This window comes from Girardinichthys multiradiatus, chromosome 7 (genome assembly GCF_021462225.1).
Source record: "Girardinichthys multiradiatus isolate DD_20200921_A chromosome 7, DD_fGirMul_XY1, whole genome shotgun sequence".
Classification (NCBI taxonomy): domain Eukaryota; kingdom Metazoa; phylum Chordata; class Actinopteri; order Cyprinodontiformes; family Goodeidae; genus Girardinichthys; species Girardinichthys multiradiatus.
Genome location: NC_061800.1, coordinates 12,790,924 through 12,814,653, shown reverse-complemented (window position 1 = coordinate 12,814,653; position 23,730 = coordinate 12,790,924). Strand labels below are relative to the sequence as shown.

Genomic DNA, 23,730 nt, shown 5'->3' with positions numbered 1-23,730 from the left:
GAGAACGAAGTGCTCTGTTAGGAACATATGGACCAATCAGATCTCTGATGTATGATGGAGGTAGATCATTAAGGGCTTTATATGTGAGGAGGAGAATTTTAAATTCTATTCTGGATTTAACAGGGAGCCAATGAAGGGAAGCTAAAATAGGAGAAATATGATCTCTCTTTTTAATTTTCATCAGAACTCTTGCTGCAGCATTTTGAATCAGCTGAAGGCTTTTAACTGCATTTTGTGGACATCCTGATAGTAACGAATTACAATAGTCCAGCCTTGAAGTAACAAATGCATGGACTAGTTTTTCAGCATCACTCCTGGATAGGATATTTCTAATTTTGGCAATGTTCCGGAGGTGAAGGAAGGAAATCCTAGAAACCTGTTTAATATGGGATTTAAATGACATGTCCTGGTCACAAATAACACCAAGGTTTTTTACTTTATTATCGGAGGTCAATTTAATGCCATCCAGGTCAAGTGATTGACTAAGCAGTTTCTTTTTTAAAGACTCCGGTCCAAAGACGACAACTTCTGTCTTGTCTGAATTTAGAAGCAAAAAATTTAATGTCATCCAAGTTTTTATATCTTCAAGACATGCTTGTAGTCTATCTAACTGGTTGGGCTCATCAGGATTTATGGATAAGTAAAGCTGAGTATCGTCAGCGTAACAGTGAACATTTATCCCATGCTGCCTGATAATTTGACCTATTGGAAGCATATATAGTAAAGAGAATTGGCCCAAGTACTGAACCCTGTGGTACTCCACAATTAACCCTGGAGTTTAAAGATGATTTATCATTTACATGAACAAACTGGAATCTGTCAGACAGATAAGATTTAAACCAGCCTAGCGCTGTTCCCCTGATCCCTACAGCATATTCCAGCCTTTCTAAGAGAATATTGTGATCGACTGTATCAAATGCAGCACTGAGATCTAACAGAACCAGAACAGACACAAGTCCATTATCTGAGGCCATAAGAATATCATTAGTGACTTTCAGCAGAGCTGTTTCAGTGCTATGATGAGCTCTGAAACCTGACTGAAACTCTTCAAACAGGTCATTGCTGTGTAAATGTTCACACATTTGATTAGCAACAATTTTCTCAAGAATTTTAGATAAGAATGGAAGATTGGATATAGGTCTGTAATTTTTCAAGTCATCTCGATCAAGCAAAGGTTTCTTAAGTAAAGGTTTAATTACAGCTAACTTAAAAGCCTGTGGTACATATCCATTTACTAAGGATAGATTAATCATATCTAAAATGGGCCCGGTAATCAGAGGGAACACTTCCTTAAATAATTTGGTTGGGATTGGGTCTAACATATAAGTTGAAGGTTTCAGTGTCTTTATCAGCAAAGCTGGTAAAGACAAACCCTGACAGACATGCAGCTGTAACTGAAGTGAAAGGTGGCTCTACAAAACATTGACTCAGGGCTCAATACCAACGCACATCACACTTCTAAATTTTTATTTGCAAAGGCTTTTGAAAACCACGGACCATTTTTCTTCCTCTTCACATTTAAGCAGAGCTTTGTGTTGGTCTATCACATAAAATCCTCAATATATACACAGAGGTTTGTGATTGTAATGAGACAAAATGTGATATTAAGGTGTATGAATACTGTAGTAAGGCAATTATATAGAATCTATTAAAACTGCTTTTAAATCAAAGGTGATTGATAAAAGAACATCTAAAAATGCCCCTGTCAGGCATAAGGTTCAATAATAACTCTCAGATCTCCATTCATCTTATTATATATAGTTTTGAAAGACTTAATAGAGCCATTATGGCATTTATTAATCTTTAATGACTAATTTATGATGAAGGCAAGACACAATTTGGCTAATAAATGATTTAAGTACTGATCAAACAAATGGTTAAATATTAATAGGCGTGGGCTGTGTATCTTTTCTTCTAGAAGATCTGTTATAAGCTGAAAATCTGTTATATATTTCAGGAAATAATAAATTTTAAAAATGTTACTATCCATCTGTAGAGCTTTCACACTTAAAGATTCATAAATCTGAAGTGTGATAAATGCTTATCATGTTGGTTTTATGTAAAATACAAAGAAAAGAGGGTAACATAAAATGTCTTGCACGCTTGTTGAAATATCTTCAGAGCTTGCAGCATCTCTTAGAAACTTTGTAACAGTGACAAAAAGTATCAGAAAGAGGTCTGGCAGTGCGGTCTATTGACATTCCTCTGATAAGGAAGGCTGCAGGAGAGGACTACATGTTTGAAACATTGCAGAAAATATCCCTGAAGGAAAATCTGGGGTCAAAAAGAAAAGCATGTGTCCAAACTGCTTTGCACCAGTTCTTTAATAACCTAAAGTAGTTATGTGGACTCAAAGAGTTTCACAGTGCATTTAAAAGCATTATTTTTTGATGGACAGAGGTAATCTTTTAAGTTATTGCTCCTTTTTAGTCAAGGATTTATTTCTAGAAGGTAAAAACAGTGCAGCTTGGGAACTGCAATTATTCATGTCTCATATTGTCCTCATGCTGAACCAGGACTGTTTGCATCGTGCTCCTACCAGGACTCACTACACATAGCACTACAGTGCAATAAGTACCATCCACAGTTAACTAAACATCTCACCCTTATGAAAGATGAGTCTGTCACACCAAGAAAATTCATTGCTACTGTTTACCTTTATCCACTTGCATAGTTTTTTGTGGTTTTACAGTAGACTATAAATGTCTGACCCTGCAAGACAATTCTGCTACAACTTGTATTTTGTTTACAGAAGAGACCTGCACAAGTAAGCAATAGCAATGAGAATACAACAAGAATGGTTAGACCTGAACATAACACAAGAAACACAGCAAACAGCTGTGGAGATGTTTATAGCAGTGATCAGTTATTCAACGATATCCTAAGCTTTGAAAATCTCACAGATCACTGTTCAATCCATCATATGAAAACGCAAAGAGACACCACTGCAAACCTAGCAGGCTATGGACATCCACCAGAACTGACACCCCAGTAAAGAAGAGCATTAATAACCGAAGTAGCAAAGAGAACCTCTGGAGGCGTTGTAGAAATCTAGAGCTTAGGTTGCACAATCTGTCAACAGCACAGCTGTTTGTGGGAACCTTACAAAAAGAAAGCCAGTTCTGAAAGACAACCCTAACAAGTTTCGTTTGAGGTTTGTCACAAGCCATGTAGGGGACACAGCAAACATGTTTAACAAGGCGCGCTGGTCAAATGAAACCAAATTTCAACCCTTTGGCTGATATGCAAAGCTAAGTTTGGAGGAAAGCTAATACTGCAGGCCTACCTGACAACATCATCACCACAGTGAGACATGGTAGTGGTAGCATCATGCTATGGAGAAGTTTTTATTCAACAAAACAGGGAAGCTGGCAGAGGTTCACCTTTTAGCAGGACAACAACCCTAAACATACAGCCAGAGCTACAATGAAACGGTTTAGACCAAAGCATAATCATGTTTTAGGATGGCCCAGTCAAAGTCCAAAACTGAATCCAGTTGAAAACCTGTGGTTTGACATGACAATTGATGTTCAGAAATGCTCTCAAACTAATCTAACTAATTTAGAGCTATTTTGTAAAGACGAATGGGGACAAATTTCAGTCACACGTCCAAGTCTGGCAGAGCAATATCCCAAAAGACTTAGCTTTAATGGTAGCAAAAGGTGTTTCTATCATGTATTGATTCAGAGGTACTGATTCAGATCAAAGCAAAGCATGCATTATTTTCCTTCCACTTCATAATTATGAACTACTTTGGACGGTGTGACATTTTCAGTTGTTCAGCTGCGTTTTAAACTTTGATAGGTCATTGTTAAAAGATTGACCCTTGTTGCTTTTTCCAAGGACTGTGGCTGTGGTTAGATAGAAGCTAACTGTGGTAACAATGTTTTCAGTATGTCACCCAGTTTTCCAAAAAGTGAAACATTATTAAACAAACGTCTTATCTGTCCTTGGCTAATTATCTTCTTCACACTTGGGCAGTTTGTTGCCAACACTTTTAGTAGTTTTTTTGTCTTACAGAGCTGTTTCTGTGCAGCCCAAAACCTGCAGGAAAAGTGGGTCACACCGGCTTTGTCTTTCAAAGGAGTTCGGAGACTTCCTTAATACTACAATCAGAGCCTTTTAGTAGGTTATTCCTTTAAAGAACAGTGTTCCGCTGTGTGGGTTAATGGTTTACAGAAGCACTCGGGTAAGACAGGAGAGACAGGGAGCCTGAGTGCAAGGGTATCTGATTGGAAAGATCTAAGGACTTGAAGGACAAAACAGGAGCAGGTCCAAGCAATCTTTTGAGAACACGATCATACTACTGCTTCCTGAAAAGAAAGAAAAACTTCGTCCAGTACTGTAACAACAGATAGGGTTGGCACCTGGTTTGAAGGCCGTGATGAGAGGTGTGTGAGTTTTAGATTACTGGTGTGAGGGATGGCATACAGCTACTCATCAAAAGGCGGCTTTGTTCAGCCACGCTGTACTTTATCTGTGTGTGTGTATGTGTGGACTCAGTTAGGGATACTCTCTGGGTTTCACACTCCCCTTTGATATTTTCCACCACCATGATGTTTCGATCGCAGTGTGACGCAAATATTAGACCATCACAGCCTGGGATGGTCATTGCATGCAAGCCACGTCAAACGATGTTACATGAATTCCCAGCAAGGAGGTTTGACCTGTACCCGTTTACAGTGTTTAAAGCCCTGTTTATATAAATGAGACATGGAATTCAAACTTTAAATTGCCCCATTAATGGCTTGATTACACACCTAATCTAAATCTAAAGGAGCAAACATTACCTTCAGGGGCATTCAGGTGCATTGTTTCCATGGGACCAATAAAGGCGTAACGCATTCCCAGTCCCTCTGACATCACCAGGTCGATATCCTTCACTGATATAACACCATCCTGGTAGAGTAAGAGTTAAAAGGAAAGAAAATACCTAATTTAGAGAAAACATTTTTATTTGGTTTAAACTGTTTGCCAAAGGTTTACACAGTCAAATGCATCAGCAGCTACAGTCCCTAGCAAAACCATTCATAGTTTTTGAATTTTTTCACATTACAACCACAAACTTCATGGTATTTTATAGGGTTTGTATGTCATGCATGTTTTTTAACACTCTTTACTTGTAAAAAATTATAAAGTGTAAGGTGTATTTTTATTCAGTCCCACTGAGTCAATATTTCATACGACAACCTCTTCCTGCAATTATAGGTGCAGGTCTCTACCATGTTTGTACACAAAGACTAAGATTTCTGCATTTCCTCGTACTCGTACTCGTCGTCTTCCGCTTTATCCGGGACCGGGTCGCGAGGGCAGCAGACTCAGCAGAGACGCCCAGACGTCCCTCTCCCCAGACACCTCCTCCAGCTCCTCCGGGGGTAGCCCAAGGTGTTCCCAGGCCAGCCGACAGACATAGTCCCTCCAGCATGTCCTGGGCCGTCCCCTGGGCCTCCTCCCGGTGGGACGTGCCTGGAACACCTCCCGAGGAAGGCATCCAGGAGGCATCCGGTATAGATGCCCGAGCCACCTCAACTGGCTCCTCTCGATGTGGAAGAGCAGCGGCTCTACTCCGAGCCCCTCCCGGATGGCCGAGCTCCTCACCCTATCTCTAAGGGAGTGCCCGGCCATCCTATGGAGTAAGCTCATTTCAGCCGCTTGTGTCCGGGATCTCGTTCTTTCGGTCATGACCCAAAGTTCATGGCCATAGGTGAGGGTAGGAACGTAGACCAACCGGTAAATTGAGAGCTTTGCTTTTCGGCTCAGCTCTTTCTTCACCACAACGGACCGGCACAGTGCCCCCATTACTGCGGCAGCCACTCCGAACCGTCTGTCGATCTCCCACTCCATTTTTCCCCCACTCGTGAACAAGACCCCGAGATACTTAAACTCCTCCACTTGAGGCAGGAACTCCCCTCCAACCTGAAGAGGACAAGCCACCCTTTTCCGGTCGAGAACCATGGCCTCAGACTTGGAGGAGCTGATCTTCATCCCAGCCGCTTCACACTCGGCTGCGAACCGCCCCAGTGCATGCTGTAGGCCTTGGCTAGAGGGGGCCAGCAGGACCATGTCATCTGCAAAAAGAAGAGACGAAATCTTCTGGTCCCCAAACCAGACCCCCTCCGTCCCTTGGCTGCGCCTAGAAATCCTGTCCATAAAAGTTATGAACAGGACCGGTGACAAAGGGCAGCCCTGCCGGAGTCCAACATGCACCGGACAGGTCCGACTTAGTGCCAGCAATGCAAACCAAACTCTTGCTCCGCTTGTACAGAGACCGGATGGCCCCTAGTAAAGGGCCCCCAATTCCATACTCCTGGAGCACCCCCCACAGGACATCACGATGGACACAGTCGAATGCTTTCTCCAGGTCCACAAAACACATGTGGGCCGGCTGGGCAAACTCCCATGAACCCTCGAGTACCCTGTAGAGGGTATGGAGCTGGTCCAGTGTTCCACGGCCGGGACGAAAACCACACTGCTCCTCTTGAAGCCGGGGTTCGACTATCGGCCGGACTCTCCTCTCCAATACCCTGGCGTAGGCCTTACCAGGGAGGCTGAGGAATGTGATCACCCTGTAGTTGGAACACACCCTCCGGTCACCCGTCTTATGTAGGGGGACCACCACCCCAGTCTGCCAATCCAAAGGGACTGTCCCCGTCCGCCACGCAATGTTGAAGAGGCGTGTCAACCATGACAGCCCCACAACATCCAAAGACTTGAGGTACTCAGGGCATGCCTTTCCTGCCTTTCCTTCTCAGGAGAAAAGCTCGGGGTCTTGTTCATGAGTGAGGGGAGAATGGAGTGGGAGATTGGCAGACGGATCGGTGCGGCTGTCGCAGTAATGAGGACGCTGTGCCGGTTGGTTGTGGCGAGGAGGGAGTTGAGCCGAAAAGTGTAGCTCTTGACATTCCTACCTTGAGTCTGGGGAGAGGGAAGTCTGGGCATCTCTACTGAGTGTGCTGCCCCCTGCTGTCCGGTTCTGGATGAAGCAGAAGACAACAAGTACGAGTACAAGTATGTTCCCATTTGCTATGCAGCTTTCCTTGCCCTGCTAAACTAAAGCTTCCCCACAGCATGATGCTGCCCCCACCACATCTCACCAAGGGAACAGTGTGTTCAGGGTGATGTGAATGGTCAGCTTTGAACCACACATTCCTGTTTTCATAAAGGCCTAATATTTCCATTTTGGTCTCATCTGACAGTCTTTCAACAATGGCTATGTTCTTGCCAAGACCAGATTTGTGGAGTGCACGGGTAACAGTTTTCCTGTCAAAGGATTCCCCCACCTGAGGCATTTAACTCTACAGCTCCACCAAAGATACCACGGGCCTCATAGATGCTCTTTTGAGTAATGCTTTCCTGGTATTTACCAACATTTTAGGTGGAAGGTCACATTTTGGTAAGTTTACAGTTGTGACATAATCTTCCGTTTTTTTAAAAGATAGATTGAACAGAGCTCTATGAGAAGTTAAAGGTTGGGAAATTGTTTTATAACCCAACCCTGCTTTAGACTTCTCCATAAATTTCTCCCTGACCTGTCTGTTGTGTTCCCTGGACTTCATGATTTACTAATTAAGTGCCTTCTGGTAATTTGTCACACTAGATTTTATGTAATAGTGTCAGTGTAAAGGAGGTTAAAAACAACTCCACGTTGCACTTTTCAGATTTTTATTTTCAAACTGTTTTGAAAGCCTGGCATCCCTTTGTTTTCATTTCCCAATTATACACTACTTTGTTTTGCTCTATGACAAAAGCCAAATAAAATACATTGACTTTTGTGGTTGCAACATAACAAAATGTGGAAATGTTCTGTGTTGTAGAACAATCTAACATGTACAGGGCTTGATGGGGATGGTGTCACCAACAAAGCAGGGTGTCAGAGTAAAGACTGAAGAGGTAAGAACATATTTAGGGCGGCTCAACAAAGCTGTACTTTTTTAGTTCTAATGTTTTCTCAGTGCTAAATTGTTCTTGATCCCATCTAAATGCTCTCACTATATACTGTTTCCCTAATCCGCCAACTCTGTGTCCTCAGGATTGTGTGCAGGGAGGAGATGGCTAAAGATGGAGGGATGGAAAGAGGGCCAGACACAGGGAGTGGCTCAGGTATCTTTGGGTTTGAAATGCCTGTTGGCTGACCACGGAGGAAACAGATACAGAGAGGTGGAGGAACGGGACAGGGTCGCCTTTGTTTCGCTCCTGCATCCAACAACGGGGCTGTTATCTGAGAAAAATGGGGTGGTGGGTTGGGTTCTTTTCTCTTCAGTAATCACTGTGGGTAACGATGTGCTTTCTCAGCCGCTCTGCTTTCCAGTGCTGGCCTCAACTCAAGGACTGTTTTTCTGGGTTTTTGTGTATTTTGAATGTTCAGGCTGTAAGGAGGAAAATAAGAATGCTGCCAGAGTTGAGTCCTTGATGTTCAATGCAGAACTTTATGTCCTGTTTGCTGCTCATTTTGTTTCTGATTTCTGATTAAGGTTTAAGTAGAGCGCATGCACAGGAGATATACTGTGTGTTTTACTACGTTTTTCCCGTTTTTTCAAATTTTTCCTTTGCTTAATTTCTTTTCCTTTATTTTCACGTTGTATCTTTTCCCTGTCCCGCAAATATTTTTCCTGCTATTTTGTGAAACTGACTGATAAAGCCTATGCACCACAAGCTGCTCAGTGAAATAAATGTGTGCTGACTTCGTATTGACTGGTGATGGAGTGTATGGTGTAATCATATAAATAACATCACTGTTGGACAATGTCTCCCACCCCATGCATGAAGCTGTTGTAGAACTGAAGAGCTCCTTCAGTAACATACTGCTGCATCCTAGGTGCACAAAGGAGTGTTATTACAGCTCTTTCCTCCATGCAGCTGTTAAACTTTACAAACATCACTGCTCCAAACAAACTCAATAAGCTGTTATTTGCACAGTTTTTCCACTTCTTGTAAATAGTCTGTTGTTTTATTCACTAATACAGATGTTGTACATTTTTCAAATTATGTTATTGAGTTGCACATTTCTTTAAATCTGAGTATGCTATTTTTAATAACTGCTCAGCATTTATTTTTCTTATGCCGTAAATTTGCCCTTACTGTACAGTCTATTATTCTTACTTTCCATTTTTATATTTTTGTGTTTATCAGCATGCTTCCATTTGCCAGTCACTTTGCTGCAGGTATTCCTGAAATCCCCCCCTGATGGACAATTAAGGGTATTTTTATTCAAGTTAGCTAGATTTGAAACTGCATTGGGAAAACATCTTTTTATGGAACTTCTGAAGCAAAAAATTGGTTAAATATTCATCTTTTAGAGCGTATTTTAATGTAGTTGCTAACAAACAGCAGAGTTTTTTATAGCTCAAGTGGTAGCCAATAAAAATAGGTGCAATTATACATACAGAGCTGTAAAAAGTAATTACCACCCTTACAGACTTCATCTGTTTTTAATTTTTTGACACACGTAAATGTTTTAGAGCATAAAACTAATGGTAACATCAGACAAAGATAACCTGAGTAAATACAAAATGCAGTTTTCAAATAATAATTTTATTCATTAAGTGACAAAGCCATCCAAACCAACTTGGCCCTATGGATTTCTAACTGCCCAACTTGTTAAATAATGATAACAGTGATTAAGCACGGTATTTGGTTAATTTTTTACCACCCATATCTGATTGCTATTGGTCATGCAGAATCAAGAAACCACTTAAATAGAACATATGACAACATAAAGTAGGCCAGAATATCTACTAAAGCAACACAACATGATGTGTTGCTTTGCTGATCTAAAGAAATTCATCAACAGATGACAAACAAAATCGTTGATATCTATCAGTTTAGGAATTACAAAATCAATTGAGACCCCAGCAAACCCCAGACATCCATAAATGGAGAAAAAAATGTAACAACGGTGAACCCAGATTACTCAAAGAGCGCATTGACGATTCATCCAAGAAGTCATAAAATAATCAAGCCTCTGTAGGTCTCATTTTTCTGTTAAGGTCAGTGTTCATAACAGTAAGAAAGAGCCTGGGCAAAATGGCATCATTGGTTGAGTTCCAAGGTTAAACCTACTGCTGACCAAAAAGAAAACAAAAGCCCATTTCACGCATGTCAAAAATGATCTTGATATTCCTCAACCTGTTCTACGGAATGGGTAACATGGAGCTTTTTGTAGGGCATACATCTGGTGAAAAACTAACACAGCATTTCATAAAAAGAACTTTATGCTCACAGTCAATCATAATAGCAGTAGTGTTGGTTTGATTTTTTAGTAAACCTTGCTGTAAATAATGGAATCATGAATTCTGCTCTATAGCAGAAAATCCTGAAGGACAATTCCCAGCCATTAGGTCATGACCTGAAACTCAAGCTGACTTAGGTTATGGTGCAGGACGATGATCTTAAGTACATTAGTAGGACCACATTTAAATGCCTAAAAAACAAAAGATTTTGAAATGGCCTAGTCAAAGTTTTGTACAATTGACATACTTTGATATTTATGCTCAAAATCCCTCCAATCATGGCCAGTGGTTTAGGGTCCCCATCACTGGTTTAGGGGCAATTACATTTTTACTTAATAGCCAGTTTCATTTGGGTAGCTTTTTTTTCTTAATAAATGAAATCGTCGTTTGAAAACTGCGATTTGTATTTAATCTGGTTTTCTTTGCCTGAAATTCAAATTTGTTTGATCTAAAAAATTTAACTGGGACAAAAAAGTTAAAAACGTCTGTAAGGGTGCAAATACTTTTCTAAGGCATTATAAAGTGGCACAATCTGTAAAGTGCAAAAATTACCACTACTTTATTTCAAATTTAAGTGCATGCCTAAATGGCTTAAATAATAATAACATGGTTGAAAGAACATAAATTGTTAACTGATGAAAGCAAAATAGATGACATGAAATCAGACACTAGTTAAAACATATGTTACATTGCTTTTCTGATCATATTACCAAGTGAAAGATAAAATGATCAAATTAAATACAAAACATTTTCAAACTTTTTGGATTAAAATTTGTGAATTTCTGCTTGGTTAAGTGTATTAAGTGATCAGATGATGTAGCAATTCCAACCTTGATCAAGAGTTGCCAACAGCAATTATCCTCTACAACGGTATGCAAACATATTTAGCGTTGCTACGTTTCCTTTTATCCAGATTGTTGTGTTCTTGAGTAACGTTCGTTCCAGTTTAATGAAGGTTTGCTTTAGTCTGCATTTGTTTCTCTGACTTCTTCCTAGTAGTTATCTGGAAAATCTCCCTGAAATGCCATGCAATGAAAGTTGTGTAGGTGTATTTACATGTGCAATTTATCTCAGAAGTAGTGGACGTGACAAAATCAGTTGAATTGTACCAGAAGGCTTGCATTAATGAGACATATGTATGCAAATCAGTTTAATTAGACACTTAGTTAGCTTCCAACACACGTTTCTCATCCGTGAAAAAGACATAGTTTCCTCCCATTTAAGCTGTGTTGCCTCAGCTGATCTACAAGGAAATCCTGTTTGACTTAGCTGACAGGGCAAATGATTTTGCTATTTCCTTTTTTTCATTTACAAAATATAAGAATACAGAAGACACTAATATTAATTCATTGTTAATTTTCATTTTTATTTATTTTTTTATTATCATCTAATCATTTTATATATTGTTATTCTATTAATTATTTGTGTTCGTCAATTATTTATTCACCTTTATGCCACTGTAATGTATTTTTCTGATTATGTCTCTTTTCTTTTTTTCATGTACAACATTTTGAATTGTTTTGCTACTGAAATGTGCTATATAAATGAATTTGTCTTGCCTTGCATAATAGTTTGGGTGATAACCTTTCCAGGGTGCACCTCATCTAATGGCTGGTGGGACAAGTTCCAGCTCCCCCTTTAACCTGGATAGGACTCAGCTGGTATAGCAAGTGGATGTTGGATAGATGGATAGAACAAAATAAAAACTAGATATAAATCACTCAACAGCAAAAAGTGATAAGCTTGTCCCTTGATCCATGCCAATCTCAGAGATTGTTGTTAAGATTATAATGATTGAAAGAGGTTAAACCACTTCCTGTTCTAGATTGCAGCTTTTTTGCACAATATTAAAAGATTTATTTAATCCCAAGCATAGAGCAGTTTTGTTCAAGTCATGCACTGACATGTACCCCCCTCATTAAACTGCAGGTGTGTTGTAACAACATAATTTGGGAATAATTTCAAAACTGAGAGGCTGATATACCAGATACTGGTGGAAACATGCAAAAAAGCTACTCAGGATGGGCTTTATTGCCTTTTTTTATATTGATTTTTTGTTTTTCTAAATTGATCCCCTTTTTTTACATTGTTTTATAATCTTCTGAGAGATGCCAGTTTCATTTCATATCACAAACAAATTTTATTTCTAAATGAAAAAAAAAAAAATCTAAATCTTCCAGTGTAAAAAATACTTTAACTTGGCGGTGAAATGTAAGCCACATCACTGGACATACAAGTAGGGAATGGTCATCCAGAGTGTAAATAACGGTAAACTTTCTTTCTCCACGCTGTGATGCCGCCCTGGGCATCAAAACTATGAATTAACACGTGGAATTATGTACTGAACAACAAAGTGTTCAAAGATCTGTTGCAGTCAGGAGGGAGAGGCCCAGCTGTAAGCATAGCTTAAATTTCTTCAAGGAAATGTATTTAATTCCTAGAAGGAAAAGGTTATTCCTAATGACTACTAAGTAACAGTGACTAACACATCAAGGGTTGCCACCTGACTACTTGTCTTCTCAGTGAGCTATAAAGCCACTGTCAAAATAAGGTGAGATCTTTCCATGTAATCCATGCAACATTTAGTAACTGCTTGCAGTTAACTCCATAAAAGTTACAATAAATATCCTTATGTCCTTATGTGTAATCCATGCAATAATTATTAAAACACACAGTTGAAGCAGTGGGGAGTGAAACAAGCATGTTCTCATATTCTGGAGCTGAGAGACTGGAGAGGCCTGTGTGGAGCCACATATTATCTGCCACATGTTATCTGTCTTATCTTTTGCAAAAATATAAACAAGTATATCCAAAGAAATGATGTATGATGATTTTATATTCTTTCATATGTATTGAATAAAATTAGTAGTCGTTGATTAACAAGTTAAGAGATGTATGATTGAAATGTGGTTAAGAACTGAGAATTAGAGGAAAAACATTAAGGTTTGACATTCTCAATCAGCTATATATGAAAGAAATATAACATTAAGCATTTGTATAGCATGAATAAAAATAATGAAGTGATGGTTTTGCAACAGTGTTTTAAAGTGAATGCTGAAAGCGGAAGAATGGAATGTGTAATACTGTGTAAAGTTTAAAACTGAGCAGATTAAGGAAAAATTGGAGGATGACAAGGAGGGACGAGAGCCAGCTGCATGTTACACGGGAGGAAGGGAGGATGCGACTACAGACCAGCGTGGCTATTATTGGCATCTCCAAGGCTGAGAAACAGAATCAGTAGGTCACAATGACCATGACTAAAGTATTGAGCAATAATCAAGAAGCTGAGCTGAATAGGTTGTGCAATAACTAAGAAGCCTAATAAGGGCCTTACCGCTGAAGGTATCAAGCGCTATAAAAACAATACTGAGAGCAGAAACGGGGTTGTTTCCTCGCAGAAGACCAGCGAACAAGTTCGGACGGAGAAAATAAGCTTGGATGGAAAAGGAACAGAGACACAGCCCCACTGATCGACTGCATTAAAAAGAGGATCAACCCGTGAGCCCAGAAAGGACTGTGCCTCAAAATTAAGAATCTGATTTAATCTAAAGCCTTTTTATCCAGACAACAGAAGTGAACTTGATCGGTGAACAGCTGATTGCTCTAAGTTTCAGGCTTCTGTAAGTCCTGAATCAACTTCATTTATGTCCCCGGGTTTCCTTCAATTCTTCAGCCTCTGGAAACTACTGTCTTCGGAGACAAATAACAACAAAGATCCTGTTTAACCATCAAAGCCTGGAACATCAGTGCCTGCCACTTAAAGGAAGAAGACTGAAGATTAAGTCGTATTCCCTTCAAGAAACCACTCGTTGTTACCAGAAGAATTTTTCTCCATCAGGTGCATGGATGAGCCTCCGTCTTCAAAGCCTCTCCAAACCCACTAGTTTCAGCATCAGGGAAAGACAGGTTGAGTTGATTGATTCATTTCTATTATTGAAATAATTTTTTGTTGCCGAATTTAAGCTGTTACTGACCCCTGCAAAAGCGTTACTAATTAAAGAAAGCATATAAAATTCTAGTTAAATCGTGGACATTCAATTATTTGAGTGACCGTATTGTTGGTTTTTCGTTGGTGGTAAAAAGTCTTGTTGCCTGGTTCTAAGATATTTTGGGAGGTTTTTATAGGTTGCCTTAGTCAAGTTTGTTAAAACAGCACCCTTGGGGCTCGTGCTGAGCTACTAAAATTAACCTAGCCCATATACATGTCCTTCTCAAAATATTAGCATATTGTGATAACGTTCATTATTTTCCATAATGTCATGATGAAAATTTTACATTCATATATTTTAGATTCATTGCACACTAACTGAAATATTTCAGGTCTTTTATTGTCTTAATACGGATGATTTTGGCATACAGCTCATGAAAACCCAAAATTCCTATCTCACAAAATTAGCATATTTCATCCGACCAATAAAAGAAAAGTGTTTTTAATACAAAAAACGTCAACTTTCAAATAATCATGTACAGTTATGCACTCAATACTTGGTCGGGAATCCTTTGGCAGAAATGACTGCTTCAATGCGGCGTGGCATGGAGGCAATCAGCCTGTGGCACTGCTGAGGTCTTATGGAGGCCCAGGATGCTTCGATAGCGGCCTTTAGCTCATCCAGAGTGTTGGGTCTTGAGTCTCTCAACGTTCTCTTCACAATATCCCACAGATTCTCTATGGGGTTCAGGTCAGGAGAGTTGGCAGGCCAATTGAGCACAGTGATACCGGTCAGTCAGTCAGTCAGTCATTTTCTAACGCTTATTCCAAAGTGGGTCGCGGGGGAGCTGGTGCCTATCTCCAGCAGTCTATGGGCGAGAGGCAGGGTACACCCTGGACAGATCGCCAGTCCATCGCAGGGCAATACAGTCATACCATGGTCAGTAAACCATTTACCAGTGGTTTTGGCACTGTGAGCAGGTGCCAGGTCGTGCTGAAAAATGAAATCTTCATCTCCATAAAGCTTTTCAGCAGATGGAAGCATGAAGTGGTCCAAAATCTCCTGATAGCTAGCTGCATTGACCCTGCCCTTGATAAAACACAGTGGACCAACACCAGCAGCTGACACGGCACCCCAGACCATCACTGACTGTGGGTACTTGACACTGGACTTCTGGCATTTTGGCATTTCCTTCTCCCCAGTCTTCCTCCAGACTCTGGCACCTTGATTTCCGAATGACATGCAGAATTTGCTTTCATCCGAAAAAAGTACTTTGGACCACTGAGCAACAGTCCAGTGCTGCTTCTCTGTAGCCCAGGTCAGGCGCTTCTGCCGCTGTTTTTGGTTCAAAAGTGGCTTGACCTGGGGAATGCGGCACCTGTAGCCCATTTCCTGCACACGCCTGTGCACGGTGGCTCTGGATGTTTCTACTCCAGACTCAGTCCACTGCTTTCGCAGGTCCCCCAAGGTCTGGAATCGGCCCTTCTCCACAATCTTCCTCAGGGTCCGGTCACCTCTTCTCGTTGTGCAGCATTTTCTGCCACACTTTTTCCTTCCCACAGACTTCCCACTGAGGTGCCTTGATACAGCACTCTGGGAACAGCCTATTCGTTCAGAAATTTTTTTCTGTGTCTTACCCTCTTGCTTGAGGGTGTCAATAGTGGCCTTCTGGACAGCAGTCAGGTCGGCAGTCTTACCTATGATTGGGGTTTTGAGTGATGAACCAGGCTGGGAGTTTTAAAGGCCTCAGGAATCTTTTGCAGGTGTTTAGAGTTAATTCGTTGATTCAGATGATTAGGTTCATAGCTCGTTTAGAGACCCTTTTAATGATATGCTAATTTTGTGAGATAGGAATTTTGGGTTTTCATGAGCTGTATGCCAAAATCATCCGTATTAAGACGTATAAAAGACCTGAAATATTTCAGTTAGTGTGCAATGAATCTAAAATATATGAATGTAAAATTTTCATCATGACATTATGGAAAATAATGAACTTTATCACAATATGCTAATATTTTGAGAAGGACCTGTATAGGCGAGTCATTTCCCGACACCAGCTTAAACAGAACTTTCAGTAAACCTGCTTAGTAAGATCTTTCAGGTTTAGGCAAGTCCGGACCCGTTGGATGGAGGGCTGGATTGAGAAATCCCTTTAGACATGGGGAAGTAGGAGGGAGGGGTTAGCTCATCGGACAACAAAACCACTCATTCATTCTGTGACTTCTTAAAACCCCACAGCTGTGGCAAGATTAAGCTTTCCCAGCACTGATTCATAGAAACTAAAATTCAGTCGGTTCCTAAAAAACATTGCAAAACAACTCAAGCTCAAAAGATTCAAAAGGTAACAACAACATAGTTTGGAATCCAAAGCAGCAGCATTGACTGTTGGCTCTTGTGCATTATTAAGGTCTAAGAGCTCATGCTAAAAACAAATGCATGCCACATTTTTCAGAAGTTTAGTTGTCATGTATCTTTTTCTTCCACTTGACAATTATGCAATACTTTATCTTTTGTTCTGGCATTAAATAATCCCAATAAAATACTTGGAAATGTGTGGTTGTAATGTAACAAAGTATGTTTGTAAGTCTATAAGTTGAATAATTGAGCCTACCAACTAGGAAAGACCCTGGGTACCTTTCTCTGCAGGCAAACTCTTCCGAAGCGTCGTGAGTGGCAAATACTAGCTTAACTGGCAACTCAAAACAATTTCAACTGCGGGTTTTGTATTAATGGTCTGAATACAATGTAGATGGCTAACAGGAAGCAAAATAATCTCACACCTACATAACATTTCAATCTATCATGCCATTTTGCAGCATCAGAATCTCTATTCTGAAGAAGAAAGGGAACGATGGGTTCTGTCATTTATTTTATCGTAAGCTCAGTTACCTGACCTCAATCTTCAACCTAAAACAAACTTTAGAATATCTTGATAAATATGCAGCAGACAAAAGCAGAGTTATTCTTGGATGTCTTGAAACTGCAGGAAGAACAATGCAACTCCACTTCCTCCGGAGAGTGCAGAAACATGCTGCTTGGCCAGAGCTCACTGAATGACATTATTTGACAACAACTGATTGGTTTTCTGTCATTTCACAGCATTAAGTGCTAAACTGCATCAAACCCAAGCATAAAACTTTCTATTACCCCTCACCTCATTGGAATACGCATTTGCCCTCGCTGTTCATTGTCTTACCAGTTTTCAGATGTCTTTGTGTTTTATATTTCATTAAATGGCTGTACCAGATCCAAACCCTAGTTCTCTTGCAGTACCAAAATTAATAATTAATTTAAGTTAGTTTTACATAGCACCAATTCATAAGACGCGTTGTCTCAGTTTTTTGTTTTGTGTCTTTTTAACAGTGTAGGCAAATAACCTGTTGTTGGATTTAGACCCTAATTAATGCTGAAGAAGAACAATATTCTTTTAATTAGTGAAATTTTGTTATACATGCTTAACATTTCATTAAATATTTAATTCATATTTAACTTGTATTTCTTTAATTTATTTCTATGCCCTCCTTGAACTGCCACCTTAACGTGGTGGAGGGGTTTGAGTGCTCAAATGATCCTAGAGGCTATGTTGTCTGGGGCCTAAATGCCCCTGGTAGGGTCTCCCATGGCAAACAGGCTCTAGGTGATGGGTCAGACAAAGAGCTGTTCAAGAATCCCTCATGAAGACGAAAATATTGAGGCACGTGACGTCACCCGGTACGGCGGAGCCGGGGTCCCACCCTGGAGCCAGGGACTTGCCGGAGAGCGCCTGGTGGCCGGGTTGCTCCTCGCGGGACCCGGCCGGGCCAAGCCCGAACGACGCGAGGCCATCCCCCAGTGGGCCCACCACCGGCAGGGGGAACCGTGAAGGACCGGTGCAAAGAGGATTGGGTGGCAGACGAAGGTGGAGACCTCAGCGGCCCAGGGACGTGGAATGTCACCTCGCTGGGGGGGAAGGAGCCTGAGCTTGTGCGTGGGCTCTGGGACCCATCTCCTTGAGAGGGGTTGGACTCTGTTCTACTTTGGAGTGGCCCACGGGGAGAGGCGGCGGGCTGGTGTGGGTTTGCTTGTTGCCCCCCAGCTCAGCTGTCTCGTGTTGGGGTTTACCCCAGTGGATGAGAGGGTCGTATCCCTGCGCCATCAGGTTGGGGACAGATCTCTGACTGTCGTTTCGGCCTCCCGGGGACTCCATTATTCTGCTGGGGGACTTCAACGCCCACGTGGGAAACAACAGTGACACCTGGAGAGGCGTGATGGGCAGGAATGGCCTCCCCGATCTGAATCCGAGTGGTGTTTTGTTATTGGACTTTTGGACTTCTGTGCTAGTCACGGATTGTCCATAATGAGCACCATGTTCAAACATAAGGGTGTTCATCAGTGCACTTGGCACCAGGACACCCTAGGCAGGAGGTCGATGATCGACTTTGTTGTCGTATCATCAGACCTTCGGCCGCATGTTTTGGACACTCGGGTGGAGAGAGGGGCTGAGCTGTCCACTGATCTCCACCTGGTGGTGAGTTGGATCCGCTGGAGGAGGAGAAAGCCGGACAGACTTGGCAGGCCCAAACGCATAGTGAGGGTCTGCTGGGAACGCCTGGCGGAGCCCTCGGCCAGGGATGTATTCAACTCCCACCTCTGGAAGAGCTTTGACCAGATCCCGGGGGATGTTGGAGACATAGAGTCCGAGTGGACCATGTTCTCCGCATCTATTGTCGATGCTGCTGCCCGTAGCTGCGGCCGTAAGGTCTGCGGTGCCTGTTGCGGCGGCAATCCCAGAACCCGGTGGTGGACACCGGCAGTAAGGGATGCTGTCAAGCTGAAGAAGGAGTCCTATCGGCTGTGGTTGGCTTGTGGGACTCCTGAGGTGGCTGACAGGTACCGTGAGGCCAAGCGTGCTGCGGCCCGGGCTGTGGCAGAGGCAAAAAACCAGGCCTGGGAGGAGTTCGGTGAGGCCATGGAGAAGGACTACCGGTTGGCCTCGAAGCGATTCTGGCAAACCGTCTGGCGCCTCAGGAGGGGGAAGCAGTGCTTCGCCAACAGTATAGTGGGGGTGGGAGGCTGCTGACCTCGACTGAGGACATTATCGGGCAGTGGAAGGAGTACTTCGAGGATCTCCTCAATCCTGCCATTACGTATTCCATGGTGGAAACAGGCTGGGGACTCAGGGTTGGACTCTTTCATCACCCAGGCTGAAGTCACCGAGGTGGTTAAAAAGCTCCGCTGTGGCAAGGCTTCGGGGGTGGATGAGATCCGCCCTGAGTACCTCAAATCTCTGGATGTTGTTGGGCTGTCATGGTTGGCACGCCTCTTCAACATTGCGTGGCGGTCGGGGACAGTGCCTCTGGACTGGCAGACTGGGGTGGTGGTCCCCCTTCATAAGAAGGGTGACCGGAGGGTGTGTTCCAACTACAGGGGGATCACACTCCTCCCTGGTAAGGCCTACGCCAGGGTATTGGAGAGGAGAGTCCGGCCGATAGTCGAACCTCGGCTTCAGGAGGAGCAGTGTGGTTTTCGTCCCGGCCGTGGAACACTGGACCAGCTCTATACCCTCTACAGGGTGCTCGAGGGTTCATGGGAGTTTGCCCAACCGGTTCAACTGTGTCCTCGTGATGCCCTGTGGGGGGTGCTCCAGGAGTATGGAATCGGGGGCCCTTTATTAGGGGCCATCCGGTCCCTGTACAAGCGGAGCAGGAGTTTGGTCCACATTGCCAGCACTAAGTCGGACCTGTTCCCGGTGCATGTTGGACTCCGGCAGGGCTGCCCTTTGTCACCGGTCCTGTTCATAACTTTTATGGACAGGATTTCTAGACACAGCCAAGGGCCGGAGGGGGTCTCGTATGGGGACCAGTGGATTTCGTCTCTTCTTTTTGCAGATGACGTGGTCCTGCTGGCCCCCTCTAGCCAAGACCTACAGCATGCGCTGTGGCGGTTCGCAGCCGAGTGTGAAGCGGCTGGGATGAGGATCAGCTCCTCCAAGTCTGAGGCCATGGTACTCGACCGGAAAAGGGTGGCTTGTCCTCTTCAGGTTGGAGGGGAGTTCCTGCCTCAAGTGGAGGAGTTTAAGTATCTCGGGGTCTTGTTCACGAGTGAGGGAAGAATGGAGCGGGAGATCGACAGACGGATCGGTGCGGCTGCCACAGTAATGGGGATGCTGTGCCGGTCCGTTGTGGTGAAGAGAGAGCTGAGCCGAAAAGCAAAGCTCTCAATTTACTGGTCGGTCTACGTTCCTACCATCACCTATGGCCATGAACTTTGGGTCATGGCTGAAAGAACAAGATCCCGGATACAAGCCGCTGAAATGAGCTTCCTCCATAGGGTGGCCAGGCACTCCCTTAGAGATAGGGTGAGGAGCTCGGCCATCCAGGAGGGGCTCGGAGTAGAGCCGCTCCTCCTCCACATCGAGAGGAGCCAGTTGAGGTGGCTCGGGCATCTATACCGGATGCCTCCTGGACGCCTTCCTCGGGAGGTGTTCCAGGCACGTCCCACCGGGAGGATGCCCAGGGGACGGCCCAGGACACGCTGGAGGGACTATGTCTCTCGGCTGGCCTGGGAACGCCTTGGGCTCCACCCGGAGGAGCTGGAGGAGGTGTCTGGGGAGAGGGACGTCTGGGCATCTCTGCTGAGTCTGCTGCCCCCACAACCCGGTCCCGGATAAGCGGAAGACGACGAGTACGACGACGAGTATTTCTATGTATTTGGTTATTATTATTTATTTCCTCTATCTGCTTTCCATTGTCAAATTAAGTGAAAATCATGAGGACTTTATTTTTCTCTTAAACAAATAAAACTGTGGGATTAGTAACAAGATACTCCTCATTATACAATAAAAATACATTTCACAACATAGAAAGACACAATACTAATACTATGGACAAAAAGACAAAAACATTAAATGTTTACAGGATAAGACCTTATTAACTGTTGGCGAGTGTAAAAAAAAAAGTAATGAAACTTGGCTTCGGTTAAAAAACAATAATAACAAAACCTCCCCCTGACACTTACCTGGACCAGCCTCCATGACTCAGCGATAATGGCAGCTTGAACTCTGTTGAGGGCAAAGCCATCTATCTCCTTTTTCAGAAGGACTGGCGCCTGGCCGACCTGAACCAAAACAAACTAGAAGTCAGGCAGGGGAGCCACTGGTATAAATGAAAGGACCAAAATCTTAAATGTAATAAGTTTAAACTTCTTGGGATGATTAAATTATTGAGTTTCTTTTATTTTTGGCCTGGCAATGATTATCAGGCATTTTCTATTTTAATAATCCAAATAATTTTACAGCATTAGCATAGTCAAACAGTTTTAGTGGTAGAAGCAAATCGCCTATACAGAATATACAGGGGTTGGACAATGAAACTGAAACACCTGTCATTTTAGTGTGGGAGGTTTCATGGCTAAATTGGACCAGCCTGGTAGCCAGTCTTCATTGATTGCACATTGCACCAGTAAGAGCAGAGTGTGAAGGTTCAATTAGCAGGGTAAGAGCACAGTTTTGGTCAAAATATTGAAATGCACACAACATTATGAGTGACATACCAGAGTTCAAAAGAGGACAAATTGTTGGTGCACGTCTTGCTGGCGCATCTGTGACCAAGACAGCAAGTCTTTGTGATGTATCAAGAGCCACGGTATCCAGGGTAATGTCAGCATACCACCAAGAAGGACGAACCACATCCAACAGGATTAACTGTGGACGCAAGAGGAACCTGTCTGAAAGGGATGTTCGGGTGCTAACCCGGATTGTATCCAAAAAACATAAAACCACGGCTGCCCAAATCACAGCAGAATTAAATGTGCACCTCAACTCTCCTGTTTCCACCAGAACTGTCCGTCGGGAGCTCCACAGGGTCAATATACACGGCCAGGCTGCTATAGCCAAACCTTTAGTCACTCGTGCCAATGCCAAACATTGGTTTCAATGGTGCAAGGAGTGCAAATCTTGGGCTGTGGACAATGTGAAACATGTATTGTTCTCTGATGAGTCCACCTTTACTGTTTTCCCCACATCCGGGAGAGTTATGGTGTGGAGAAGCCCCAAAGAAGCGTACCACTCAGACTGTTGCATGCCCAGAGTGAAGCATGGGGGTGGATTAGTGATGGTTTGGGCTGCCATATTGTGGCATTCCCTTGGCCCAATACCTGTGCTAGATGGGCCGAACCATTCTTGAGGACCGTGTGCATCCAATGGTTCAAACATTGTATCCTGAAGGCGGTGCCGTGTATCAGGATTACAATGCACCAATACACACAGTGAGACTGGTGAAAGATTGGTTTGATGAACATGAAAGTGAAGTTGAACATCTCCCATGGCCTGCACAGTCACCAGATCTAAATATTATTGAGCCACTTTGGGGTGTTTTGGAGGAGCGAGTCAGGAAACGTTTTCCTCCACCAGTATCACGTAGTGACCTGGCCACTATCCTGCAAGAAGAATGGCTTAAAATCCCTCTGACCACTGTGCAGGACTTGTATATGTCATCCCCAAGACGAATTGACGCTGTATTGGCCGCAAAAGGAGTCCCTACACCATACTAATAAATTATTGTGGTCTAAAACCAGGTGTTTCAGTTTCATTGTCCAACCCCTGTATGTTTTACTATCTCCAAATCAGCCACAATACTAGCATAAATAACATAAAGACAGTCAAACTATTTATTTTGTTCCAGCACAATATTCTGTTTGAAGAAGCTTCATCCTGGCATGAAAATTACTGGCCTTCCCAAAATCCATAGATGTTTATGCAAAGCAGTACCCGTAACCCCTAAAAGAGTATGAGGCATTTACCTAGCCAATAAAGGCCCCACATCTGCTGGGATATAGTGAAATACACAGGACGCAAACTCAGGGGATTCCATTTTAAATGTCATTATTGGATTTTAAGGAATCTATTCAGTAAATGACAGATGGTAAAATGGTATAGACTATACTAATTGGTGTAAAACATCTTATATATTCTTAAAAGACAAGTAGCAAAACCCATAAAAAGATTTTTTTTTAAATCATACATACTACAAATAAAAAGTATAAGCTGCTACAAACCTGTAAAAGACAGATTGCCTAGAACTAGTCAAGGGGAGTTCAAGAAAACAAATGAGAATTTAGATTCACAGTAAAGCTCAAGTCACTCATTTTGGATGCTGAACACTGCTCCCTATTCTGGGAAGAGTCTTCCAGTTGTACTTTGAAGAAGCTTGTGGTTTTCAGTGATTTAAGGTTATTAAATTCAGCTTGAAAGTCTTGCTTGGAAAAGTACTTATTCGAAGTGACGTGTTGGTTTGGGTGAAGCAACTTAAAACGGAACTTTCATATAACAGGGCTTTCATATTGAAAATGGCCCAAAACCAACAATCCAACCTGCAGAGCTTGGTTGCCACAGAAACTTCATGTGATAACCCATTGCATTGGCAAGTCATTTCGTCACTCCTACATGTTCTGACTTAAACAACCCATTGAAAGTTTAATCTGCACCTTGATCATCAGATAATGGGTGGCTTCCATAACAGCTGTCACGGTCTCTGGGTGCGGGACCAGCTCGACCAGTTTGACGTAGTAGGGTGGATTTACCTGGAGGGAAGAAG

General features: G+C 42.7%; 1 protein-coding gene across 1 annotated transcript in view; it reads right to left on the bottom strand.

Moving 5' to 3' along the window:
- cryl1 (crystallin, lambda 1) overlaps window positions 1-23,730 on the bottom strand; it is a 45,692-nt gene that overhangs the window by 8,794 nt on the left and 13,168 nt on the right. The window contains exons 5-7 of the mRNA XM_047370077.1: window positions 23,621-23,716; window positions 21,155-21,253; window positions 4,791-4,899 (exon numbers count right to left, since the gene is read on the bottom strand). Coding sequence (XP_047226033.1) covers window positions 4,791-4,899; window positions 21,155-21,253; window positions 23,621-23,716 — 304 coding nt within the window. The remainder of the gene's footprint in view (window positions 1-4,790; window positions 4,900-21,154; window positions 21,254-23,620; window positions 23,717-23,730) is intronic.